At 46.7% G+C, this 27,408-nt stretch overlaps 2 protein-coding genes across 7 annotated transcripts; one reads left to right on the top strand and one right to left on the bottom strand.

The window, feature by feature from the left end:
* Nucleotides 1-125: 125 nt before the first annotated feature.
* arhgap28 (Rho GTPase activating protein 28) lies at nt 126-13,052 on the bottom strand. Of its 5 annotated transcripts, none has more exons than XM_035947074.2 (15): nt 12,704-13,052; nt 7,284-7,447; nt 6,993-7,213; nt 5,923-6,034; nt 4,306-4,574; nt 4,075-4,237; nt 3,482-3,573; nt 3,323-3,400; nt 2,837-2,990; nt 2,303-2,385; nt 1,832-2,047; nt 1,628-1,753; nt 615-742; nt 483-520; nt 126-304 (listed from the first exon to the last, which is right to left on the bottom strand). In XM_035947074.2, the coding sequence occupies exons 1-15, from the start codon at nt 12,712-12,714 to the stop codon at nt 222-224; spliced, it is 1,938 nt and encodes a 645-aa protein (XP_035802967.1). In that variant the 5' UTR covers nt 12,715-13,052; the 3' UTR covers nt 126-221. The 5 variants fall into 5 exon arrangements, with proteins under 5 accessions (XP_035802967.1, XP_054863313.1, XP_035802968.1 ...); XM_055007338.1 differs by having other exon boundaries at nt 4,075-4,213; XM_035947075.2 differs by lacking the exon at nt 12,704-13,052 and adding an exon at nt 10,303-12,688.
* LOC111583284 (lethal(3)malignant brain tumor-like protein 3) lies at nt 12,698-27,266 on the top strand. Of its 2 annotated transcripts, none has more exons than XM_023292289.3 (18): nt 12,698-12,779; nt 16,746-16,802; nt 18,507-18,592; nt 18,734-18,838; nt 18,963-19,098; nt 19,179-19,270; nt 19,533-19,675; nt 20,747-20,823; nt 21,387-21,472; nt 21,556-21,666; nt 21,734-21,848; nt 22,362-22,461; nt 23,004-23,141; nt 23,488-23,568; nt 24,662-24,735; nt 25,809-25,969; nt 26,183-26,245; nt 26,329-27,266. In XM_023292289.3, exons 1-18 carry the CDS (start codon nt 12,713-12,715, stop codon nt 26,503-26,505), a joined length of 1,869 nt encoding a protein of 622 aa, XP_023148057.2. In that variant the 5' UTR covers nt 12,698-12,712; the 3' UTR covers nt 26,506-27,266. The 2 variants fall into 2 exon arrangements, with proteins under 2 accessions (XP_023148057.2, XP_054863311.1); XM_055007336.1 differs by having other exon boundaries at nt 25,806-25,969.
* The last annotated feature ends 142 nt before the right edge of the window (nt 27,267-27,408 follow it).

Genomic DNA, 27,408 nt, shown 5'->3' with positions numbered 1-27,408 from the left:
CCCCCGATCGATCAGCGTGTTTATTGATCTGTTCATTGATCTGTTCATTTATGAGTTTATTGATCAGTTCATTAATCTGTTCATTGATCTGTGAGTGCAGGTGTGAGCAGTGACCAGCAGGAGGAGACAGAGAGCAGCTCAGCTTTAATAGGGTTTACAGTCACATCATCAATAACACTGATCAGGGACCAGCCGGGACGCCACTCAGGTGAGACAGGTTGTCAAGGTTTGATCAACCAATCACAGTGAGGGTTGACTCTGTAGACGTCCAATAGAAGACAGTCTGGATGGAGACGGCGCTCACCTGGGAGACAGACAGGCAGAGAGACAGGCAGACAGACAGACAAGCAGAGAGACAGGCAGACAGAGAGAGAGACAGGCAGGCAGAGAGACAGACAGGCAGAGAGAGAGACAGACAGGTGTTAATTTATCTGAATGTCCAGCAGGTATTAATGTGATGATGATGTCATAATGAGACTCACAGATGTTTCCTCCGACCTCATACAGATGCTGAACAGGACTGATGAACAGACAGACAGACAGGTTAGATGTCAGACACTGAAGTATTTATGAAGTTCTGCTGGACGTGTCCTCGTGAACAGAACATGTCTTACGTGTCCTCGCACTCGAAGCGTGACGTCACGTCTCTGGCCGTCATCTGTTCGTCCAGCTGTATCGCCATGGAAACCTTGGTGTGTCGAGGGGCTTGCACCCGGATCACACCTTCACACAGCTCCGTGACCTGCACAGAGACAGAACCTGGTCCAGGTGGGTTCCGTCACAGTCCTGATCTCACCTTGTCCCAGTTATCGGGTCAGCAGGTCTGAGCTTCCATGGTAACTGATGCTGAGGAGCTAGATCTCCATGGTAACTGATGCTGAGGAGCTAGATCTCCATGGTAACTGATGCTGGAGCTACATCTTCATGGTAACCGATGCTGAGGAGCTAGGTCTCCATGGTAACTGATGCTGATCTGAACGTTCCTAAAACCACTGAATGAAGCCGTTAGAGCATCACACACTGGATGTATCCTGTTGCCATGGAAACCTGCATGTATTCAGCTGCAGACATCCCATAAATGTGTTTTACTGTTTGGTCTTTTTACTCTGCTGGTCCTGCAGCTGATAGATCACTGATCAGATCATTGATCATCTATTGGTATTTATTCAATCAATAACATTCATTTATTTGATTTGGTTCAGATTAAAGTGAACTCCTGCATTAGGAGATGGAATCAGACCTGAAGGGTTAGGGTTAGATTAACCCTATTCTCACCTGGTCCCTGTCTCACCTGGTCTGTGTCTCACCTGGTCCCTCTCTAACCTAGTTTCTGTCTCACCTGGTCCCTGTCTCACCTGGTCTGTGTTTCACCTGGTCCCTCTCTAACCTAGTTTCTGTCTCACCTGGTTTCTGTCTCACCTGGTCCCTCTCTAACCTAGTTTCTGTCTCACCTGGTCCCTGTCTCACCTGGTTTCTGTCTCACCTGGTCTGTGTCTCACCTGGTCCCTCTCTAACCTAGTTTCTGTCTCACCTGGTCCCTGTCTCACCTGGTTTCTGTCTCACCTGGTCTGTGTCTCATCTGGTCCCTCTCTAACCTAGTTTCTGTCTCACCTGGTCCCTGTCTCACCTGGTTTCTGTCGTTCTTGTCGTTCCTCCTCCTCAGCAGTCGTCTCGTCGTCCTGCTCAGGCCGAGCTGCTTCTGATTGGACACCTGGTTCATGTGTCTCACCTGCAACAGCAGGAAGGTGGGTACCTGTGAAGGAGAGCGGTGATGTCACTGAGGGGGCGGTGCAGGAACACCTGTGGTGTGCAGGTGTGTCCTGAGACTCACGGTCCAGAGCAGGTCCTGGTGTGTGATCATCAGCCGGATGAGTCGAGCCGCTCCCACCGCCTCCTCCATCTCCTCTCGTTGCTTAGCGATGGAGGACTTGTTGCCACGGTGACAGCAGGTGAACAGGTTGGGTGCCATCACCATGGAGACGTTCCACACAGACATGCGGTTCTGGTCCTGATGAAAGACCACCTTGCGGAGGAAGACCAGCAGGGCCTGTAATCACGGAAACAGGCCTATAACCACACAAACAGACCTGTAACCACGGAAACAAGCCTGTAACGATGAAAAATTAAGGTGGAATATAGAATAAAAAGATTAAAGGTAGATTCACAGAACAGAAGTCTTGTCTGTCTGCCTGTCTGTCTGTCTGCCTGCCTGCCTGCCTGCCTGCCTGCCTGCCTGTCTGCCTGCCTGCCTGCCTGCCTGCCTGCCTGTCTGTCTGCCTGCCTGCCTGCCTGCCTGTCTTACTCTCAGAGTGTCTCTGTGGACTTCAGGCAGCAGCAGTGACAGCAGCTGGAGAGCTTGAACCTGATGGACCTCAGAGGACACACCTGCAGAGAGACACAGAGAGACGTCCAATCAGAGAGAGGCACAGAGACGTCCAATCAGAGAGAGACAGAGAGAGACAGAAACGTCCAATCAGAGAGAGGCACAGAAATGTCCAATCAGAGAGAGACAGACATCCAATCAGAGAGAGACAGAGACATCCAATCAGAGAGGCACAGAGACGTCCAGAGAGACAGAGACGTCCAATCAGAGAGAGACAAAGAGAGACATCCAATAAGAGAGAGAGAGAGGGACGTCCAATCACAGAGAGACAGAGAGACGTCCAATCAGAGAGGGACGTCCAATCAGAGAGAGAGACACAGAAACGTCCAATCAGAGAGATAGAGAGAGATGTCCAATCAGAGAGAGGCACAGAGACGTCCAATCAGAGAGAGACACAGACAGAGACATCGAATCAGAGAGAGACAAAGAGATGTCCAGTCAGAGAGGTGTTACCGAGCAGGGAGCGGTAGGTAGACAGGTGAGTATGAGTCAGCAGAGGTGTTGGCAGCTCTCTGATGAAGAGCTTCAGCAAACCTGCAGCGTCCACCTGTCTCACTGCAGACCAGTCGAAGGCTCCGCTACACCTGTCTAGCTCTCTGCGCAGGTACTGCAGACAGACAGACAGACAGACAGACAGATGAGTTTCAGGTTGAACTGCAGGCAGTGTTTCCTCAGAGAGACTAAAGTAAATGGAGCAGAAACAGAGAACAGAGGAACAGGCTGTTGGAGATCCATCCAGCATGGAGGAACATCTTCTATTAGTTGGAGATCCATCCAGCATGGAGGAACATCTAGTAGTTGGAGATCCATCCAGCATGGTGAAACATCTTCTAGTAGTTGGAGACCCACCCAGCATGGTGGAACATCTTCCTACAGATGAGGAGCAGAGAGGAGAAGTCTGGAGATGTGTGAGGCTCTGTGGGCTCCTGGACGTCCTACCTTCAGTCTAGCAGCTGATCCTGGAACTCTGAGGATCCCCTCTGTCTGCAGCCCAGTCTGCTCCAAGATACACAACAACTACAGAAACATAGAGCATCAGGGGAACATTAGCACACAGACAGACAGGTAGAAACACAGACAGAAAGGAAGGTTCTTCACCTTCTGGAAGACCACAGGAACTTTGACTCCAGGAAATTTCTTCTTGTCATTCTCCAGCAGTGAGTTTAGAGGAACACCGAACACTCCAGAGTCTGATGGACAGACGGACTGTGAGACAGACAGTCTTCTCCAACATCACCATCAACAACGTAACATTCTCCAGATGTTCCAACAGAACAAACCTCCCTTGTTCTGTTTCCTACATAGAACTAAAGTTACAGACCACAGTAAACACCTACCTGTAGCCCCTAGAACTAAAGAACCTCTAGAACCAGCTAATGGACCACATAAGGAACCATTAGAACTACACCTAAGAGCCTCTAGAACCAGAAGCACATAAGGAACCATTAGAGCTAAACTAAAGAACCTCTAGAACCAGCTAATAACGGACCACATAAGGAACCATTAGAACTAAACTAAGGAACCTTTAGAACCAGCTAACCGACCACATAAGGAACCATTAGAGCTAAAGAATGCCACTTCCAGCGGTTGTCCAATCAGCTGCCTCCTCTATCTGACGTCCTATTGGTTCAAACCTTTCCGTGTGCCGTCTCAAACCTGCGTTCAAACACTGATGTGAAAATGAAGCGCACCCCGGGTCCTGCGGCGCGGCGGGCGAGTGCGTTTGGTTTGGACACCCAGAGCGAGCAGGAAGGTGGAGACCTCGATGTGGGAGATGAAGCCGAGCCGGGTGAGGTCACATGATGAGAGGTCGTCTGCACAGGTGAGACCCTCAGAGGGAGAGACAGGTACAAACTACAACCAATCAGCAGCCTCCTGTGTTCTAACCAATCAGGTCCCAGTATGTAGCAGCTCACACTCACCTGCAGCTCGCTGTTGTTATCTCCATGGAAACGCAGGCAGTCCCAGCAAGTCCCGCCCCTTTTGTGCTCAGACACGCCCTCTGAGTATGGAGTGTCCCGCAACAGCCAATCAGCTCGTCTCAATCGACCGGTGGGCGGCAGGTGTGTGTGAGGAGGGGAGGGGGTGAGTGTGGGTGAGTGTGTGTTGGTGGGAGAGTGTGTGTTGGTGGGTGATGATGGATGTTCAGGTAGTTGATCCTCATAAACAAACATAGGAAGAGTCGGTCGCACTGAAAACACAGAAAGACACACAGCAATTACAGAACATGTAGCCTCTAGAACTGCCTCCGACACCTCTAGAACTGCCCCGGACACCTCTAGAACTGCCTCGGACACCTCTAGAACTGCCCCGGACACCTCTAGAACTGCCTCGGACACCTCTAGATCTGCCTAACACATCTCTAAAACTGCCCTGGACACCTCTAGCACTGCTTCAGACACCTCTAGATCTGCCTAAGACACCTCTAGACCTGCCTCAGACACCTCTCGAATGGCAATCACCTTGATTCTAAACTCCTAAAGTACCAATAAAACCTCCCTGGTGACCTTGAGGACCACAAAGATCAAGAGAACCACGCAAAGGCTCTTAAAAACATTTAAATGAGCACTGGAATGACATAAAGGATCATTGCTGGCCTCGGGGACCCTTGAAACAGTTGCAAAGCCATCTAAAGGGTCTCTAGAACCACCTAAATAACAACTAGAAGTACTTACCTTCCACTTGGACTACATGAAAGAGATCTAGACCTACCAAAGGGACCAACACCAAATGACCAACAGAACCTGCTTGGTGGCCTAAAGAACCCGTTAGCTCCCTGTAGAATGATGAAAAACTCAATTAAACCACCTACAGGAATACAAGAAGTAATAAAAGACCACTGAAGTCACACAAAGGACATCTAGAATTAATGAAAGGACCTCAAGAACCACTTAAAGGACCAATAGAACCACTTTGATGTCTTCAAGAACCCTTTAAAGACCTGTGGAATCATCTAAAGGATATTGACAAGAAATGAAACTCCACTAGAACCACTAGAATAAGATCAAGACCCATTAAAAGGACCTCTAGAACACTGAAGGAATAACAATTCTACTTGTTGGCCTCATGAACCCACTAGAACCAGCAAAAAGGCCACTCGGACCCCAAAAGCAAAAACAAAGCTTTCTTGGTGACCTTTTGAAAATACAAACAGGTAAATAAAGAAAATCCACCAGAACAACATTAACTTAACAAAAAGACCTCTAGAACCACCTGTAGGACCAATAAAACCTTCTTAGTGGCCTGAAGGACCCATAGACCCGCCTAAAGGACAACTTCAACCAGCAACGGTCTTAAAATCCCCCTAAGGCTCACTAAAAGTAATGTAAGAACACTGATACCAAATACAAACACCCACAACAAATGGCAGAACCTCCAGAGCCCAAAGGACCAATAAAACATCATAGTCCACCAGGATCACCTAACGTACGAATGAAACAACTTTCAGAACCACTTCGACCTCTCAGTGACCTCTATGATCCATAAAGGACCTCCAGAACCACCGTAGGAGACAGACAGCTGCGCAGACAGACAGGTACCTCTGTGAGCGTTCCTGCGGATGGTCTTGGTGGTGGTGTGGTGATGACTCGGAGGTGACTCGGCATGATGGGAGGGAGGGGAGGGGCATCTGTCTGCTGAGTCATCGTCAGGCTGAAACAGAGGATGAAGACTCATCACTGTTCCTACATTACCCAGAATTCATTGCAGGATGCATGTTGTATACACCGATCAGCCACAACACTATGACCACTGACACTCCCTCTTGCAAATAACAATCATAAATGCCACCCTTCTACCCCCGCAGGAAAATGCACCCCACTACATCGCACGAACATGAAATAATCAGGAACTTCTCCAGGAACATCGTAATCCCCCAAGATGCTGATTTGACCTCCAAACTTCCTAGACCCCATTCTGATCAAACATCAACAGGATTCAGTGGAACAAGTTTGATTCACAGTGAACCCACTGGAGAACTCAGAGAACCCAAAGGATCCACTACCAATGTCCTGGTCCAGACCCCATAGGAGGCCCAGAGAGGCCCTCTGGTTCAGAGCATTGTTGATGACATAAAGAGGACCAACACAATATTAGGCAGGTGGTCATAATGTTATCCCTGATCAGCGTATGTTGCATATATGTTGTATACATGTTGCATATATGTTGTATACATGTTGTATGCACGTTGCATATATGTTGTATACATGTTGCGTATATGTTGCATACATGCTGTATATATGTTGTATACATGCTGTATATATGTTGCATACATGCTGTATATATGTTGCATACATGCTGTATATATGTTGTATATATGTTGTATACATGTTCTATATATGTTGTATGCATGTTGTGTATATGTTGTATACATGTTGTATATATGTTGTATATATGTTTCATACATGTTGTATATATGTTGTATACATGTTGTATACATGTGTATGTGTTGTATGCATGCTGTGTATACGTTGTATACATGTTGTGTATATGTTGTATACATGTTGTATATATGTTGTATACATGTGTATGTGTTGTATGCATGCTGTGTATACGTTGTATACATGTTGTATATATGTTGCATACGTGCTGTGTCTATGTTGTGTCCCACCTCAGTGAAGACGTCACGGACGTCTCTGATTGGCTGCCTGTTTCTCTTCTTCAGCGTCTCGTTGTAGTTGTCCAGCCTCCTCCTCACCGTGGTCACCTGTTGCCGGGTCAACGTGGACAGCAGCACCTCGGCCGGCGGCAGCGTTTCCTCTGCCGCCACCGAGCCAGTCACCAGGGAGGATAGCCCCGCCTCCGTCAGCCACGCCTCCTCCAGCTCCACCTCTGCAGGTGACACGGACAGGTGAGGGTCTGACGGAGAGCGGCGTCGCCCTCTGCTGTCTGCTCGACTTACCGTCCATACTCTTCCTCTCCTCCTCCTCTTCTTCTCCCTCCTTTTCCTCCTCGATGCTGTGCACTTCCCTCCAGTACGTTTCCATGGCAACACATCGGCGGTCAGAGGTCACTGTGTCATGTGACGGCAGCATGGAGGAGGTGGTGGATGAAGACGATAGCATCCTGTAGAAACAGATCCCATCAGCCAATCAGAGTGATGGCCTGACATTATAGATTCTGTCAGCCAATCAGAGTGATGGACTGACATCATAGATCCTGTCAGCCAATCAGAATGATGGGCTGACGTCATAGATTGGTGGATGAAAGTGTTTGATGGTGTTTGAAGGCGGATGAAGGTGTTTAAAGGTGGTTGAAGGTGGTTAAAGGTCTTTGAAGGTGTTTGAAGGTGGTTGAAGGTGTTTGAAGGTGGTTGAAAGTGTTTGAAGGTGGTTGATGGTGTTTGAAGATGGTTGAAGGTGTTTGAAGGTGGTTGAAAGTGTTTGAAGGTGGTTGATGGTGTTTGAAGATGGTTGAAGGTGTTTGAAGGTGGTTGATGGTGTTTGAAGGTGTTTGAAGGTGGTTGATGGTGTTTGAAGGTGGTTGATGGTGTTTGAAGGTGTTTGAAGATGGTTGAAGGTGTTTGAAGTTGTTTGAAGGTGGTTGAAGGTGTTTGAAGGTGTTTGAATGTGTTTGAAGGTGTTTGAAGATGGTTGAAGGTGTTTGAAGGTGTTTGAAGGTGGTTGAAGGTGTTTGAAGGTGTTTGAAGGTGTTTGAAGGTGGTTGATGGTGTTTGAAGATGGTTGAAGGTGTTTGAAGGTGGTTGATGGTGTTTGAAGGTGGTTGATGGTGTTTGAAGGTGTTTGAAGATGGTTGAAGGTGTTTGAAGGTGTTTGAAGGTGGTTGAAGGTGTTTGAAGGTGTTTGAAGGTGTTTGAAGGTGGTTGAAGGTGGTTGATGTTTTGTTGATGGTGTTTGAAGGTGGTTGAAGGTGTTTGAAGGTGGTTTAAGGTGTTTGAAGGTGGTTGATGGTGTTTGAAGATGGTTGAAGGTGTTTGAAGGTGGTTGATGGTGTTTGAAGGTGGTTGATGGTGTTTGAAGGTGTTTGAAGATGGTTGAAGGTGTTTGAAGGTGTTTGAAGGTGGTTGAAGGTGTTTGAAGGTGTTTGAAGGTGGTTGAAGGTGGTTGATGTTTTGTTGATGGTGTTTGAAGATGGTTGAAGGTGTTTGAAGATGGTTGAAGGTGGTTGAAGGTGTTTGAAGGTGGTTGAAGGTGTTTGAAGGTGTTTGAATGTGGTTGAAGTTGTTTGATGGTGGTTGATGGTGTTTGAAGGTGGTTGAAGGTGTTTGAAAGTGGTTGAAGGTGTTTGAAGGTGGTTGATGGTGGTTGAAGGTGGCTGAAGGTGTTTGAAGGTGGTTGAAGGTGTTTGAAGATGGTTGAAGGTGTTTGAAGGTCTTTGAAGGTAGTTGAAGGTGTTTGAAGGTGTTTGAAGATGGTTGAAGGTGTTTGAAGGTGGTTGATGGTGTTTGAAGGTGTTTGAAAGTGGTTGAAGGTGGTTGAAGTTGGTTGAAGGTGTTTGGAGGTGTTTGTAGAGAAGATGTGGAACCTGAGCTCAGGTCTGCGGACTTTGTGTTTCTGGTTTGTGGTTATTGGAGGACGACGCTGAGCTCACATCAAATATTGATGGAGTGTGTGAAGGAAGTGGGCCTCTCCCAGTGTATTGATCAAGGAACCTCGGACTAATGGCTTCGGTTCCCAGAGGAGGACAGAGTCGGGGGCGCAGGCTAGTGCTAACCGCTGCTACGGGTCCATTAGGAGGAAATGGACGCTGCTGGCCAATCAGAGCATCGGAGCTAAGTGTTTTCACTCGGGTCCTCAGACGGTAATCTGACCTGGTTATTCCTGCAGAGACGTTAAAGAACCAGAACCGGGAGGAGGAAGATTCTGGTTTTACAGAATCAGCTGGAAACCCTTTGTTTCTCGAGACTCGCGATGGAACGTCACACGTGAGAAGCTCATGGACCTTCAGAAGGTTCAAAATCTGTTGGTTCTTTGTGTTTTTAGTTTTATTAAAGATGAAATGGTTTGGTGGTTCAGCGACGTTCCAACTTGTGTGACTGACTTTGAGTTTAGCTGTTTATGATCGTTGTGTTGTTGGATGTTCAACACAACAATCGTAAACGACTAAACTACTTCCTCCAAATCTACAAATGGCCATTAACAAACAACAAGCGACACAAAACAACGAATAAAGTGAAACACAAAGTGACAAAAATAAGACAAAAAACACAAGCAAGACAACGAAACACAAAACGACAAAAACATGAGACAAACGACACAAGTCAGACAAAAAAATAACAGAAAAAGACAAAATATTCCAAAAATGAGACTCAAAACAACAAAAATGAAACAAAACGACAAAAAAGTAAACAGACAACACAAGCGAGAGAAAAAAGCACAGCACAACAAAAACGCTACTCAAAACAACAAATAAAGCAAAACACAAAGTGACTAAAATAAGACAAAAAACTAAAACGAGAAACAAAACGACAAAAACATGAGACAAACAACAAAAGTCATACAAAAAAGACAAAAAAACAACAAAAAAAGACAAAAATGAGACACAAAACGACAGAAAATGAACACTCCAGTATTTTACTTCATGATCCAATCAACTTGTCATGGTCTAGAAATGATTTTAAATTTATAGTTTTACTAATTTACAATCTGCAGTTAATGTCTTCTCTGGAATTTTTACACTTTGAGGACCGGATTGGACCCTCTGGAGGACTGCTTTTGGCCCACAGGCCTCATGTTGGACACCCCTGCTGTAGCAGATGTTCACATTTCTGCTCATTTAGACCATTTTTGACTGTACTGGGAAAAATGAGTAAAATATTAATCAGTGCAGTAATAGAACCACCAGGAGGTTCTGTCAGGATCTAGAACCACCAGGAGGCTCTGTCAGGATCTCAATAATGAAGGAGAAGCTGAGCAGTGATCAATACGTTCTATCAGAAAGTGATCAGAACAGAGACTCACCTTCGCTCAGTCCGGCTGCTGATGAAGATCTGACAGCAGACAGGAGGAACCCGGTGGGAGGAGCCACACTCTCAACAACACGGGTTCTACCTGGAACCAAAGATGGTTCCTCACTCTCAACAACACGGGTTCTACCTGGAACCAAAGATGGTTTTTCACTCTCAACAACACGCATTCTACCTAGAACCAAAGATGGTTCCTCACTCTCAACAACACGGGTTCTACCTGGAACCAAAGATGGTTTTTCACTCTCAACAACACGCATTCTACCTAGAACCAAAGATGGTTCCTCACTCTCAACAACACGGGTTCTACCTGGAACCAAAGATGGTTTTTCACTCTCAACAACACGCATTCTACCTAGAACCAAAGATGGTTCCACACTCTCAACAACACGGGTTCTACCTGGAACCAAAGATGGTTTTTCACTCTCAACAACACGGGTTCTACCTGGAACCAAAGATGGTTTTTCACTCTCAACAACACGCATTCTACCTAGAACCAAAGATGGTTCCTCACTCTCAACAACACAGGTTCTACCTGGAACCAAAGATGGTTCCTCACTCTCAACAACACGGGATCTACCTGGAACCTAGATGGTTCCTCACTGTGACACTGCAGAACCACAGAGAACCTTTTAGAAAGAGTTTTTTTAAGAACAGTTCTTCTTTCTCAAACCTTCAGAGAACCTTTAATAACCTTAAATAAACGCTACTCTCAAGGACTTTTTAGGTTCTCTCAGGAACCGTTCTCCGGGTTATACTTTGTGTATTTTGTGTGTTTATCGATATTTTTTGTGTATTTTTGGTGTATGTTTGTTTGTCTTTATGTTTGTTTTATTTTTGTTTTTTGTATGTTTGTGTGGTTTTATGTATTTTTTGTGTTTTTATGTACGTTTTGTGTTTTATGTACTTTTTGTTTTTTTATGTATGTTTTGTTAATTTTTATATGCGTTTTGTGTGTTTTCATGTATGTTCTATGTATATTTTCTGTTTTTGTGTATGTTTTGTGTTTTTGTGTGTTTTTATGTATGTTTTGTGTATTTTTGTGTATGTTTTGTGTGTTTTTATGTATGTTTTGTGTGTTTTTATGTATGTTTTGTGTATGTTTGTGTGTTTTCATGTATGTTTTGTTTGATTTTATGTATGGTTTGTGTAAGTTTTGTGTTTTTATGCATGTTTTGTGTGTTTTCATATAGTTTTTATGAATATTTTGTGTTTGTGTATGTTTTGTTTTTTGTATGTTTTGTGTGTTTTTATGTGTGTTACGCACCCGTCTAGGGGGAAGGTGTGTAGCATAATGTTTGTTTTAAAAAAAATAAAATAAAATAAAATAAGGTGGAATATTTTCCCAGTCCCCAAAAAAACAATGAACAGTTTGTAGAAAAATTACAAAAGGGTTTATTTACACTATTTACAAAAATAAAAGAGGCCACCACATGGGCTATTCATTCAAGCAAAAAAAAAGAAAACAAACAAAACAATTGGATACAAACTAAAGAGGCATTATAGCACTCAAACAAAAGATCCTACCCAACAAAACCACAGCTTCTACAAAAATGAACCTAAGTCTAACAAACAAAAAAAAACACACTATCTTAATCTAATCAGAAAACACGGGTATCAAGTCACAAAGTTTGGAGTCTGGGAAAAACCACAGGGTGCTGCTGTCAGAGAGGTTCCCCATCATCACTGCCGGCCGCCAAGATTTAAAATGGGTTATAGCCAATCAGCGCTGGGTCCGCCTTGCCACCAATCAGCTCCTGCACACAAAGATCCACAAACACAGAACACCCACTACCAACCAACAGGACGAAACAAACCACAAGGACAAAACAAAGATCTACAAACAAACACAGAAACCCACTCCCAGACAACAAAACATTTCAGAACTACAAACACATTAACAAAAATACGGCCACAGCCGTAACAATGTGTGTCTTTATGTATGTTTTGTGTGTTTTCATGTATGTTTTATGTATATTTTGTGTTTTTGGTTATGTTTTATGTTTTTTGTGCATGTTTTTGTCTTTGTGTATTTTTATGTATGTTTTGTGTATTTTTTGTGCATGTTTGTGTATGTTTTGTGTGGTTTTATGTATATTTTGTGTGTTTGTGTGTTTTTATGTATGTTTTGTATTTTTATGTATTTTTTATGTATGTTTTGTGTTTTTATGTACATTCTGTTTTTGTGTATGTTTTGTGTTTTTATGTATGTTTTGTGTATGTTTTGTGTGTTTTTATGTATGTGTTGTGTATGTTGGTGTGTTTTTGTGTATGTTTTGTGTGTTTTTATGTATATTTTGTGTATGTTTGTGTGTTTTTATGTATGTTTTTTGTATGTTTGTGTCACTGTGTATTTCCCTCTAAACCCCCCTCCCGCCTCCTTCCCCTCCTCCTACTCCAGGAGCATGCGCAGTGGGCTCAGAGCCTCGGTACTTCCGTGTTGTTCGGTGTGTCAGCAACGGATCACAGTCGGTAAGTTTCGCTCTGAGCTCCGGTTCTGGCGCCGGTTCCGGTCGGTTCCGTCGGGTTCCGGTCGGCGGTGCGTGTGTCCGAGCGGTGGCTGCGCTCTGCGGCTCCGCGTTGCGCTTCGGCCGCTCCGTGAGGCTGCGCGGCCGCAGACAGGGCCGCGGGTCCCCGTGGCGGCAGCCAGCGGCGGCGTGCTCCCGCTCGCTCGTCCCCGGCGGCGGTTTAAAGGTCCCGTTCGGTCGTCGGTCGGAAACTAGTTTCCTTCCTGCTGCCCCACCGGCAGAGAAGCCCCCCCTCCCCTCCCGCCGCAGCAGCCAATCAGAGCTGCAGGCGGCGAGACGGACGGCCCCAGCAGCCAATAGGCGTTCAGCTCCTTCTAGCCCCCGCCCCCCGCCGCCTCCAGGTGATCCAGTCAGAGCCAGGTTCAGGAGGCTGGTTTTTAGTTACTGATCCGCACTGATTGGTTATTAGTTATTGATCCGGAGTGATTGTTATTAGTTATTGATCTGGAGTGATTGGTTATTGGTTCATCGTAACTACCTACTGAGGTTCTGCTGAGGTTCTACTGAGGTTCTAAAGAGGTTCTACTAAGGGTGTACAGAGGTTCTGCTCAGGTTGTAAAGAGGTTTTGCAGAGGGTGTGCTGAGGTTCTACAGAGGTTCTGCTGAGGTTCTACATCAAACTGGTTCCACATCAAGTCTGGTCTCCACTAAAGTCAGATAAGAACCGATCTCCAGACATTTTCCCTCCGTTTTCGTGCAAACGTTCTGAAAACGTTGACATTAATGATTTTTCTACCACACCCAGTGATCCTGACCAGAGAACGGAGCTCCAACATTCAGTTCTATGAAGGAAGAACATTCTGTTATCCTCCTGTCTGCTGGATGGATTAAAGTTACACAGAATAAATTTATAAAACAGCTTTAATGAAACGTTCTAGCTGGATGTTCTACAGGTTCTACACGCAGAACATCTGGATGTATGTGGAACAGAACATTTGACAGGTTCTATACACATTGATTCTGATGTTATAAATATAAATATTTAGGAACAGAATCAGAAGACAAGTTTCATGGAGGTCGTACAGAAGTCTCAGGAGAGAGGAGAAGATAGGTACATATATATATTATATAGATACATATATCTAATATACAGTCATGAAAACATGATCAGAGCAGCCTTCTTTTGTTTTCTTCAACTTCTTGTTCATTTTAATTCCTGGTTCCACTAAAGGTCCACTAGTTTGGATAAATCTCATGATAGAGATTCATTTCAGAGCTGATATCAGACATTTTAATGGTTTTCTAGATAATAACCAGAATCCCTTCAGTTCTTCCATCAGTAGCTATAGCATTGTTCTGCCAGAAACAGCTTTTAGGATTCCATGTTTTCTTTTCTGTCTGTTTTAGTCCCATGATCCACACAGGAGTTAGTACTGATTCATAACCATTGTTTCTGATGACTGCAGCCATGCGTCTTGGCATCTCGTGGTTCTCCATTTAGCCTCTGATGATCTTCCACAGGTTTTCAGTTGGATTTAGACCTGTGATTGAGCAGCCAAGGCATGGTTCCAATGTTCTGGTTCTCCATCCAGGCTTTAACTGACCTTGTCTTCTTGGAAAATCCAGTCATTGGAGGCAGGAAAGAGTTTTCCAGCTGATAGAAGAAGACTGTTTTCCAGAGTAGCCCCAAACATGATCTGGTTCATTGGTCATTTTTGTCATTTTGTGTCTCGTTTTTGTCATTTTTGTCTAATTTTTGTTGTTTTCTCTCATTTTTGTCATTTTGTGTTTTGTTTTTGTCGTTTCACACAACTGCATCTGCCCTGTTCCACCCAGACTGAAGCTACCCCAGATGGTCACTGATCCACATCCATGTTTTACTGTAGGGGCAGACAATCTGGTTTATAATAATAATAATAATACATTTTATTTAGCAGCGCCTTTCAAAACACCCAAGGTCACTTGACAGAGGATAAAACACAATAAAATAAATAAAACAAAACAGCAGACAAAAGTAACAACAGTTAAAAGAAACAATGAAATTACAATGAGTATGCGGATTTAAACAGATGAGTTTTGAGTCTTGACTTAAACTGGGGTAAAGAAACAATGTTACGGATGTCTGGTGGGAGAGAATTCCAGAGTTGGTGCTGAGGCGGGCAGAAGGTAAAGAGAGGTGAAGGGAGGAGGAGGACCTGAGGGAACGAGACGGAGTGGCAATGTGGAGGAGATCAGACAGATAGGGGGGAGCGAGGTTGTGGATGGATTTAAATGTATACAACAGGATTTTGAAAATGATGCGGAATTGGACTGGGAGCCAGTGAAGCTGCTGGAGGACGGGGGTGATGTGGTGAAAGGAGGGAGTACGGGTGATGATGCGGGCTGCAGAATTCTGAACCAGTTGGAGTTTATGGAGGGATTTGTGGGGGACACCATAGAGGAGGGAGTTACAATAATCAATACGGGAGGTGACGAGGCTATGAACAAGAATGGCCGTGGTATGAGGGGTGAGGGAGGGGCGGAGACGATTAATGTTGCGTAAATGGAAATAAGCAGACCGAGTAATGTTATTAATGTGGGAGTGAAAAGAAAGTGAGCTGTCGAGGATGACACCCTGACTCTTTACCTGAGGGGAGGGGGACACTGTGGAGCTGTCAATGGTGAGAAAGAAACTGTCAGCTTTGGATAGGGTGGATTTAGAGCCTACAAGGAGAAGTTCCATCTTATCACTGTTTAATTTGAGGAAGTTTGCAGTGAGCCAAACTTTGATGTCAGAAAGGCAGTGGGTGAGGGAGGAGGGAGGGAGGGTGGAGTTAGGTTTACTGGAGAGATAGAGCTGGGTGTCATCCGCGAAGCAGTGAAAGTGGATACCATATTTACGGAAGATATTGCCGAGGGGGAGGAGGTATATGATAAAGAGGAGAGGCCCCAGGACGGAGCCCTGGGGCACACCAGAAGTGACAGGGGAGGGCTGTGAAGTGAAGGACTTGAGCTGAATGAACTGAGTGCGGCCACTGGTTTGTAGCTTCTCCAGGCTTCCTCCTAACCAGGAAGTTGGCTGGAGTGGGAATCAACTGAAAACTGGATTCATCCCTGAAGAGAACCTTAGTCCAATCATCAACAGTTCAATCCTTGTGATCCCAGCAAATAGTAACTGGCTTTCCTCTTCCTTTCCTTGATGAAGGGCTTCTTCCTGCCCTGTGGGACTTCAGACCAGCTTCAACAAGTCGCTTTCCAACTGTCCTTTCCCAACAATTCCCATTTCTCCACAGTGTTCACTCATTTTTAAAGTCCCTGGAGGTCTGAGGACGATTCCTGACAGGAATGGATGAGTGAGGTCATCTGGTGGGTAGAAAGACATTTCCTGCACAGCTAGGAGTTTGGTAGAACCATGTTGGGTTTAGTTTTTCTTGGTGGAATGAATGGCTGTCTTGGAGATCTTCAGTTTTTTGGCTACCTGTCTCTCACTCATGATGGCTGCCTTTGTGGCTTCACACAGTTCTTTAGTTTTAGGCGTTATGTGAGAGATGACAGCTTCTGAGTTGTGCTACAGCTTGAATATCAGCAGGAAACCACTCTAGATCTTTGAAATGTCCTCTTATAGACCCTGGAATACAATGAAGCTGAATCAGGTCAGATAGGACAGAAAGTATTCTGGAATCAGCTGATTTAAAGTCCTGTTCATTGGATTATTCAGGTAATAAACCTTTAGTGTTACCAGGCATTAAAATGAACAAGAAAATGAGAGGTCTGATCATCTATCCATGACTGTGTATTTGTATTATCTATCTATCTATCTATCTATCTATCTATCTATCTATCTATCTATCTATCTATCTATCTATCTATCTATCTATCTATCTATCTATCTATCTATCGTCAGCTCTGTTCTGTCCAATGGGATCTCAGGGGGGCGTGGCCTTCTCTTCTACTTAAAGTTTTAAAAACATGGCTTCACTTCTCTGAACAGGAGAGAAAAACAAAGAAGAAGACGAGGGGATGAAGAACAAAGTCAGCAGCACTCAAGGTAGCACACCTGGACACACCTGGACAAACTTTACCTTTGACTCGGTGTTATCTTTGACCAGGACATGTCCTTTAACTCGCACATAAAACAAATCTGTAGGACTTCCTTTTTCCACCTGAGAAATATTGTGAAAATCAGGAACATCCTGTCTCAGAGTGATGCAGAAAAACTAGTCCATGCATTTGTTACTTCTAGGCTTGACTACTGTAATTCCTTATTATCAGGTTGTCCCAATAGCTCTCTGAAACATCTACAGCTGATCCAAAACGCTGCAGCCAGAGTACTGACGGGAGTTAGCAAGAGAGATCATATTTCTCCTATATTGGTTTCTCTTCATTGGCTCCCTGTTAAATCTAGAATAGAATTCAAAATCCTTCTTCTGACATATAAAGCTCTTAACAACCAATCTCCATCATATCTTAAAGATCTGATAGTACCATATTACCCTAGCAGAACTCTTCGCTCTCAGACTGCAGGCTTACTTGTTGTTCCTAGAATCTCTAAAAGTAGAATGGGAGGCAGAGCCTTCAGTTATCAGGCACCTCTCCTGTGGAACCAGCTCCCAGTTTGGGTTCGGGAGGCGGACACCCTCTCTACTTTTAAGACCAGGCTTAAAACCTTCCTTTTCGACAAAGCTTATAGTTAGGGCTGACTGGGTGACCCTGACGGGGTGAGCTGGTGTTTTCATTTGCACAACTGACTTCCCCTCTTGACGTCCCTTTAGTTTGCCCCTAGTTATGCTGCTATAGGCCTAGGCTGCTGGGGAACCTCTCTGGATGCACTGAGCCCTTCTCTAACTACCTATGTATTTACTATATATACCATTATTGCATTACATTCACTCTGTTTCTTTCTGTGTCCTTTCTCCGAGTGTCCCTGGTCCCAGAGCTGGATGCTGGATGCTTCAGATGTGTGGCTGTGTTTTATGGTCCTTGTGTCCCACCCCCCACCTCTCTATCGCTACCCCTCTATCTGTATCCCTCTATCTCTACCTCTACCCCTCTATCTCTACCCCTCTATCTGTATCCCTCTATCTCTACCCCTCTATCTCTATCTCTCTACCTCTTCTGTCCCTCTCAACCCGCCCGGCCAGCAGGCAGATGGGTCCCCCCACATTAGAGCCGGGTTCTGCTCGAGGTTTTTTTCCCTGTTAAAAGGGTGTTTTCCTTGCCACTGTCGCCTTTTGGCTTGCTCTGGGGGTCAGGCATATGGGTTCTGTAAAGCGTCTCGAGACAATTTGACTGTAATTGGCGCTATATAAATAAAATTGAATTGAATTGAATTGACTCTGTCAGGCATGGAGGTGGTATTATCATTATACTATCAGTTTAACTGACTCAAGTCTGAGGCAGAAAGACGATGCTTTTAGCGGAAGGTGCTGCTAAAAGTTTGTCTTTCTGACGTGGTTCTTTTCATGTTCTTGATGGGTCTAAGTCAGGACTTTGGGGAGACCAGTCTAGAACCTTCATTCCAGCCTGATGGAACCATTTCTTCACCACGTCTGATGTGTGTTTGGGCTCATTGTCTGGTTGGAACATCCATACTCCTGCTGGTGGTGGACAGATGTGTCTCCACTGTCACGTCTTTAAACCAGGGAATCAGTGCTGTCATTGGTGCCTCTGTGTCACATGGTCATGCTTCACTGTGATTGGCTCAGAGACTTGAGAGCAGCGATGTGATTGGCTGCTGTGTGTTGATCCTCAGTGAGTGTGAAGAAGAGATCGTGGTCCTGGCAGCAGTACCTGAACGAGCAGAAAGCTGAAGCTGCTCCGCCCACTCTGTTTACACAGGTAACTAGTACTGACTAGTACTGACTACTGCTTCTGACTAACTAACTTTGACCTGTCTCTCTCTGACCTGTCTGCCTCTGACCTGTCTCTCTGCCTGTCTGTCTGACCTGTCTCTCTCTCTCTGACCTGTCTGTCTCTCAGTCCCAGTCCTTTCCCAGTAGGAGAACTGGTTTCAGGCTTGGGATGAAGCTGGAGGGCGTCGACCCGCTGCATCCTTCTATGTTCTGTGTGCTGACGGTTGCCGAGGTAACCACACAGACACACACACACACACACCTACACACACACACACACACACACACACACACACACACACACACACTCCTGTGTGAGGTCAGTCAGGTGAGCCTCGCCTCTGTCTGTCTCTCAGGTGATTGGCTGCCGGCTGCGTCTCCATATCGATGGCTACTCGGAGTGCTATGACTTCTGGGTAAACGCTGACTCAGCTGACATCCGGCCAGCAGGCTGGTGTAAAGAACACGGAAACAAGCTCCACCCACCTAGAGGTGAGCTCAGGTAGCCACGCCCCCACAGGTAACACAGGGCACAGATGACCTCATCCACCTGCCTGTCTGTCTGTCTGCAGGTCACAGTGAGACAGACTTCGACTGGCAGCGTTATCTTCAGTCCACAGGCTCTCATGCTGCTCCGCCCACCCTGTTCACCTGTCTCACTGCAGTCAGTATACACCTGTCTGTCTGTCCACCTGTCTGTCTGTCCACCTGTCTAACTGCAGTCAGTATAAACCTGTCTGTCTGTCCACCTGTCTGTCTGTCCACCTGTCTCACTGCAGTCAGTTTACACCTGTCTGTCTGTCTGTCTGTCCTATCACCTGTCTGTCCTATCACCTGTCTGTCTGCCCACCTGTCTGTCTGTCCACCTGTGTCACTGCCATCAGTATAAGCCTGTCTGTCTGTCTGTCCACCTGTCTGTCTCTCAGGGCTGTGGGTTCCGTGTGGGGATGAAGCTGGAGGCGGTTGACAGGAAGAACCCAGGACTCGTCTGCGTCGCTTCTGTTGCTGATGTCATTGATGACCACTTCCTGGTTCACTTCGACAACTGGGACGACACGTACGACTACTGGTGAGACAGACAGGTGGTCAGACAGACAGATGTTCAGATATTAGTTTTGAGTTCTTTTGTTCAGACATCAGGTGAATCGATAGAAGTTGATTACCTTCTTGACATGTTTCAGTGAAAACTCTCGCCTTCTTCAGAAGCGTCTCACTGACAGTGTGTGACGTGTCAACCAGCAGATTTTGACAGCCGGCATTAGCGGCACGCCCAGTAGAACCGCCAGATCCACCGGGCCAACCACGCCCACGCCTTTGCTAATCACGTTATGGACTGGGACAGGGCAAAAATCATCAGAACTGAAGACAGCAAACCCGAACTCTGGATTAAGGAGGCCATGGAGATCAGGAGGCGGGTGGAGAGGGCCATGAACAAGGGCGAGGAGGGCTTCATGCTGTCCCACACCTGGGACATCCCACTCCAGATGAAATAGGACGGCAGGGGTTGCGGCATACCTGGTGGGGCGGTCGGGTCTGTTGGGTTCACCACGATGTGCCATTATGGCGTGGTTGGCCCGGTGGATCTGGCGGTTCTACTGGGCGTGCCGCTAATGCCGGCTGTCAAAATCTGCTGGTTGACACGTCACACACTGTCAGTGAGACGCTTCTGAAGAAGGCGAGAGTTTTCACTGAAACATGTCAAGAAGGTAATCAACTTCTATCGATTCACCTGATGTCTGAACAAAAGAACTCAAAACTACTACATGAATAAGAAGACACGATGAACGCTTTTGAGATGTCAGGTGTTCAGATAGACTGTAGAAGTAGTAGTATTGAGTTTTGTGCTCATTGCAGAGGTCTTACAGCTAGTACTATGGTGGTAGTACCATTAGTACTGTGGTGGTAGTACTATTAGTACAACACTTATTGCAACCACCATGGCTATCAGTAGTAGTATCAGAAATATCAGTAGCAGTGTCAGTAGTAGTGTCATTGTAGTATCTCACTGATTGTGTATTGATTGTGTATTGATTGTGTATTGATGAGTGTATTGATTGTCTATTGATGGTGTATTGATTGTGTATTGATGAGTGTATTGATTGTCTATTGATGGTGTATTGATTGTGTATTGATCGATCAGGTGTGACAGCAGCAGTCCTTACATCCATCCTGTGGGCTGGTGTGAAGAGCAGGGACGACCACTGACCGCCCCTCAGGGTACGCAGTACTAGTACACACTCTGTAGTACTACTAATACACACCCTGTAGTACTACACTACTAGTACACACCCTGTAGTACTACACTACTAATGCACACTCTGTAGTACTACTAATACACACCCTGTAGTACTACACTACTAGTACACACCCTGTAGTACTACACTGCTAATGCACACTCTGTAGTACTACTAATACACACCCTGTAGTACTACACTACTAGTACATACTCTGTAGTACTACACTACTAATACACACCCTGTAGTACTACTAATACACATCCTCTTGTACTACACTAGTAGTACACGCTGTACTAATTCATACTGTATTAATGCACACTACAGTACTAATTCACCTTGTACTTTCTTGTTGTACTCTGAGTACTTTGGTGGTACTTGAAACCTTCATACATGCAGTATTTCTCGTAGTACTCTGAGTACTTTGGTGGTACTTGGAGCCTTGATGCATGCAGTATTTCTTGTAGTACTCTTAGTACTTTGGTGGTACTTGGAGCCTTCATGCATGCAGTATTTCTTGTAGTACTCTGGTACGTTGTTCTGCAGGTCACCCTAACCCAGAGGGCTTTGTGTGGGAGGAGTACCTGCAGGAGACTGGTTCCACTGCTGCTCCCAGTTCAGCCTTCACACTGGTGAGGACAGGGAGTAACTGACAGCACTCTGGTCCAATCAAAAAACTGCCTGTGATGACTGACAGCTGTCTCTGTCCAAACAGAGAGATCCACACGGTTTCCAGGTGAACCACAGGCTGGAGGCGGTGGATAGGAGGAACCCCATGTTGATCCGTGTCGCCACGGTTGCCGACACAGAAGACTACAGGGTGAAGGTACCTGTCCCTGCACTTGAGTGATGTCACAGTGCGTGTGATGATGTAACCAGGTGTTTCCCTGCAGGTGCATTATGACGGCTGGTCCACCCAGTTTGACGTCTGGTGTGACAGCGACCTCCCCGACCTGCATCCTGTAGGATGGTGTCAACGCTCAGGACACCCGCTGGAACCGCCCCCAGGTCAGACAGACAGGTTAGAGAGACAGACAGGTTAGAGAGATAGGTAGACAGGTCAGAGAGACAGGTCGGAGAGATAGGTAGACAGGCCAGAGAGACAGAGAGACAGGTCAGAGAGACAGACAGGTAGATAGGTCAGAGAGACAGGTAGATAGGTCAGAGAGAGACAGGTAGACAGAAAGATAGACAGACAGGTAGACAGACAGGTCAGAGAGACAGACAGGTAGACAGACAGGTCAGAGAGACAGGTCAGAGAGACAGGTAGATAGATCAGAGAGACAGGTAGACAGACAGGTCAGAGAGACAGGTAGATAGGTCAGAGGGACAGGTCAGAGAGACAGGTCAGAGAGACAGACACGTAGACAGGTCAGAGAGACAGACAGGTAGACAGACAGGTCAGAGAGATAGACAGACAGGTCAGAGAGGTCAGACAGACAGGTCAGACAGACAGACAGACAGGTCATAGACATTGTGAGTAACTGTGTAACCGTAACCCTCTAACCCTCTGTGAGACAGGTTCGTCCCCTCTGTCCTCTCCGTCTCAGGGAGTCTGTCCCACTGCAGGCTGCAGAGGAGTCGGACACATCAAAGGAGCCAAATACACCGGACACCACAGGTACCTGTCTCTCTCTCCTCAGGTACCAGTCTCACTGTCCACAGGTACCTGTCTCCCTCTCCACGGCTACCTGTCTCACTCTCGACAGGTACCTTTCTCACTCTCCTCAGGTATCTGTCTCACACACCACAGGTACCTGTCTCACTCTCCTCAGGTAACTGTCTCACACACACCACAGGTACCTGTCTCACTCTCCTCAGGTACTTGTCTCACACTCCTCAGGTACCAGTCTCACTCTCCTCAGGTACCTGTCTCGCTCTCCTCAGGCACCTGTCTGACACACCACAGGTGCCTTTCTCACTCTTCACAGGTACCTGTCTCACTCTCCTCGGGTACCTGTCTCACTCTCCTCAGGTACCTGTCTGACACACCACAGGTACCTGTCTCACTCTCCACATGTACCTGTCTCACACCACATGTACCTGTCTCACTCTCCACGGGTACCTGTCTCACTCTCCACAGGTACCTGTCTTTTTTTTGCTGGGTCATGTTTTTATTTGCTGAGTCATGTTTTCTCTGCATCTGAATCTGCTCTGTCTCAGTGCCTTCGGCTGCCCATATTCGGACATTAACATGCGCAAGGAGGTGGTGCTTCCTGATAGGCTGGGAGGAGAACGAGTCGTCACCCTCGTACCTGTCGTCATGCATTACCACGGCAACCAGTCAGACAGGCAACCACGGTAACATTGTGTTTGTTGTGACAATAAGAGCCAAAACAGCAAGATTCAAGGACAGAATCTACAGAATGGAGACAGCAGGGGGAAGACAGACAGGTCAGAGAGGCAGACAGATCAGAGAGACAGACAGGCCGAAAGGCAGACAGGTCAGAGCGACAGACAGGTCAGACAGACAGACAGGTTGCAGGAGGCCTTTATCACTACAGAATAACTCACACATTTGGGTTTTATAATATTGTTCAGAGTCTGTTCACGTGGTTTATGTTCTCACTGACTGTGTACCTGTCTGCCTCTCCACCTGTCTGCCTCTCCACCTGTCTTCCTCTCCACCTGTCTCTCTCCTGAACAGAAGACATGTTGAGGTGAAGATGGAGCCCCGAGACAAGACGCTGCTGTTTCCTCTGGGAAAGAGAAGAAGACTCACCGACAGGTAGGTGAGACAGGCAGACTCTCAGCCTGTCTATCAGCCTGTCTGTCTCTCTCTCAGCCCATCTGTCTCTCAGCCTGTCTGTCTCTCAGCTTCTCTCTCTCTCGGTCTGTCTGTCTCTCAGCCCGTCTGTCTCTCAGCCTGTCTGTCTCTCAGCTTCTCTCTCTCTCGGTCTGTCTGTCTCTCAGCCTGTCTGTCTCTCAGTCTGTCTCTCTCAGCCCGTCTGTCTCTCAGCCTGTCTGTCTCTCAGCTTGTCTCTCTCAGCCTGTCTGTCTCTCAGCCCATATGTCTGTCAGCCTGTCTGTCTCTCAGCTTCTCTCTCTCTCAGCCTGTCTGTCTCTCAGCCTGTCTGTCTCTCAGCTTCTCTCTCTCTCGGTCTGTCTGTCTCTCAGCCTGTCTGTCTCTCAGTCTGTCTCTCTCAGCCCGTCTGTCTCTCAGCCTGTCTGTCTCTCAGCTTGTCTCTCTCAGCCCGTCTGTCTCTCAGCCTGTCTGTCTCTCAGCCTGTCTGTCTGTGTGTGGGTGCTGCAGTAGATTATCTGTTACATAAACTGGATTATATAAGACAAACTCACTGTGCTGCTTCATCACTTCACAGGACAATTTAATGATAAAAACATTTGGAGGAGCTGAGTCACAGTAGAACCAGTAGAACCAGTAGAGTCACAGTAGAACTAGTAGAACCAGTAGAGTCACAATAGAACCTGTAGTCAGTAGAACCAGTAGAGTCACAGTCGAAGTAATAGAACCAATAGAGTCACAGTAGAACCCGTAGAATCAGTAGAGTCACAGTAGAACCAGTAGAATCAGTAGAACCAGTAGAGTCACAGTAGAACCAGTAGAGTCACAGTTGAACCAGTAGAACCAGTAGAGTCACAGTAGAACCAGTAGAAACAGTAGAGTCACAGTAGAACCAGTAAAGTCACAGTAGAACCAGTAGAACCAATAGAGTCACAGTATAACCAGTATAACCAGTAGAGTCACAGTAGAACCAGTAGAACCAGTAGAGTCGCAGTAGAACCAGTAGAACTGCAGGCGGTGGTCGTCTTCTTTTTTCGTGCTGATGATTCTCCTTCTTCTCTCTGGCTCCGCCCCCCAGACTGTCAGAGCCAACCAAATTCCTGTGTGTGAAGCAGGAGGAAGAGGAGCTTCCTGTCAGAGCTCTGGGCCCAGGTACTGTGTTCTGGTTCTGGATCAGTGGAACCAACTGCCTGCAGGATTATCATAGCAACAGATGTTAAGAGGAACCAGTAAAGACTGTAACTGAGTACCATCACAGTAATCAGACTACTCCTGAGTAGAACAGCAGAGTATTTCCTCTGAAGGCTTCATTCATTTATTATTCAGCTCTATCAGAACCTTCTCAGTTCTGGACCCATGGACTGGGTCTATCTACACTCACCAGGTAAAACATTATGGCCTCCTAATGTTGTGTTGGAGACCCGTCGAGACCTGGACTCTAGACCCTGAAGGTGTGCTGTGGTATCTGGACTCCACTAGACCCTGGGTAGTGAGGTGGGGCCTCCATGGATCAGACTTGTTTGTCCAGAACATCCTCAGATGCTGGATGGAGATCTGGGGAATCTGGAGGTCAAGTCACCACCTCAGACTGGTGGTTCTCCTCCCGAACCGTTTTAGCTCTGTGGCTGAAAGAGGCCATCCGAGAACCCTTTCTATGAAAGAGTGTAGATGGTCTGAGGTAGGAGGTACATGTTAGTGAGTTAAAATGAGACAGAGTCAGTTTGCTGTTTCTTGGTCCGTCAGAGCCCCCCTGTGGACCGGAGGACCTTCACCTGTAGCCCTCTGAACCTATCTGTTGTCATGACGATGAGGAGGGCGTTAAACTTGTCCACGCTGTGGGATCGCTCGGCTAACCTGCTCTCCTCGCTGCGTTTCCATGGAAACAGCAGGCAGACCCAGTGGCTGTTTCCATGGAAACAGCTCGCCATGGTAACTGCAGTGTTGGTTGTGCTCGGTCCCGCAGAGCGCTGCCGATTGATCAGGGTCATGTGACGCCTGTCTCTCAGCTGCGGGGGGTGCGACAGGCGTCTCCATGGAGACCGATGTTGAATGGTGGGTTTTATTTGATAACCTCACCAAGCTGCTGCTACGTCACCATGACAATGACCTGTCTGTCTGACCTGTCTGTCTCTCTGTGCTGTCTCTCCTGTCTGTCTGTCTGTCTCTCCTGTCTCTCTACCTGTCTGTCTGACCCGTCTGTCTCTCTGTCTGTCTGTCTGCAGCAGAGCCCAGTCTGCAGGCCGCCCTCCACCAGTCTGTCTTCCTGTCGGCCCTGTCTGCCCAGCCTGGCAGGGACCTGTCTCTCTGCTGGGAGCAGCACCGTAAGCTGCTGCCAGCCGTCGCAGGAGTCCACGCCCACAGCGTGCAGCACTGGAGTGTCCAACAGGTCAGACAGCTGTTGCCATGGTTACCGCCTAGACCTGTTCATGTTCTTCATGTACACCTGTCTGTCTCTCTACCTGTCCATCTGACCTGTCTGTCTCCCTGTCTCTCTACTTGTCTGTCTCTCTACCTGTCTGTCTCTCTGTCTGTCTGTCTCTCTACCTGTCTCTCTGACCTGTCTGTCTACCTTTCTGTCTCTCTACCTGTCTGTCTGCAGGTGTCAGATTTCATCGAATCTCTCCCCGGCTGTGAGGAACAGGCCAAACAGTTCAGAGACGAGGTGAGACGACCAATCAGCTGCTGTAGATTTGGTTGCGCCACACCGATGCTGCTGTGATCTGATTTGTTCTTGCTTCTCCCCAGCAAATCGATGGGCGGTCCTTCCTTCTGCTCACCCAACGCGACATCGTTAGGATCATGTCCATCAAACTTGGTCCCGCCCTCAAGATCTACAACTCCATCCTGATGTTCAAACACGCCAAGGATGGGAGCCAATCACACGGCGAGGACGGGAGCCAATCACACGGGAAGGACACCTGACACCTGCAACTAGTGACTAAGCACTATAAGCCCCGCCCCCACACCATTCGAACACCCGTCCTCCGTTTTCCATCCAGTGACCAATCAGATTCAAATTTGTGACATCACAAACATTCTCAGGTGTCGGTCAGGTGATGTCACTTTAACGAGAAGTCTACTTATTTACCTGTAACACCTGAGTTCCATTTCAGGATGTGCTTCTTCTGAGGGGGCGGAGCTTCATCCAGGTGAGTCCTTCAGAGAACTGTGATGATGCACTCAGACTGAACAGGTGAGCCCACTGGATGGGGGCGGAGCCTGAAGACAATGACACGCTGGTGACACATCAGTGTGAAGAGAGGCAGAAGATGACATCACACTGGCCCCGCCTCCTCAGCGATGACTCAGGACTTTACATTTTAGGCTCCTCGGCTGATGACGGGTCAGTCTGTGGAATCAGGATAGGTGGGCGGAGCTTTAATTCCAGAGTTTATATTTATAGTTTGGTTCTATTGTTCTCTACTGTGTCTCTAGAGTTCTATTTTAAAGTTTATACAGTAATAGAGATTGTATTTCCTCTGTCCTGCTGCCTCCTCCCCCTCTGTGATGTCACAGCAGGCTCAGGACCAGTGTTAAACAGCAGGGGGTGCTCTGTTGCACATGCTCACTTTGTACTTCTAGTTTCTCAGGTTTCCACGGTAACAGCTGGTGTTCTAATGTTTTCTATTTCCCTTTCCTGTTTCTATCACTGTTTGGTGACATCAATAAAGTGTCTGACCTGATCTGGTGCTTGTCATTGATTGGTTCCTCAGGTCTGATGTCACACAGGTGAGGTACTGGAGGCGTTCCCATGAAAGGGTCTCATCATTACATCAACACCTTTTACGTTTAATTGCTCAGGAACGTTCTGATCAAAATGAGACG

This window comes from Amphiprion ocellaris, chromosome 22 (assembly GCF_022539595.1).
Source record: "Amphiprion ocellaris isolate individual 3 ecotype Okinawa chromosome 22, ASM2253959v1, whole genome shotgun sequence".
Classification (NCBI taxonomy): Eukaryota; Metazoa; Chordata; class Actinopteri; family Pomacentridae; genus Amphiprion; species Amphiprion ocellaris.
Note: the sequence above shows the minus strand (reverse complement) of the source record. Positions and strands in the feature narration are given on the sequence as shown.

Coding starts and splice junctions, on each gene's coding strand:
- LOC111583284 (XM_055007336.1), top strand. CDS start 12,713: ATGCGCAGTGGGCTCAGAGCCTCGGTACTTCCGTGTTGTTCGGTGTGT. Junction 19,676..20,746: donor GACGACACGTACGACTACTG/GTGAGACAGACA, acceptor TTGATCGATCAG/GTGTGACAGCAGCAGTCCTT. Junction 22,462..23,003: donor AAATACACCGGACACCACAG/GTACCTGTCTCT, acceptor GCTCTGTCTCAG/TGCCTTCGGCTGCCCATATT.
- arhgap28 (XM_035947074.2), bottom strand. Junction 6,035..6,992: donor TCCGTGACGTCTTCACTGAG/GTGGGACACAAC, acceptor CCTCTGTTTCAG/CCTGACGATGACTCAGCAGA. Junction 1,754..1,831: donor ACCAGGACCTGCTCTGGACC/GTGAGTCTCAGG, acceptor TCTCCTTCACAG/GTACCCACCTTCCTGCTGTT.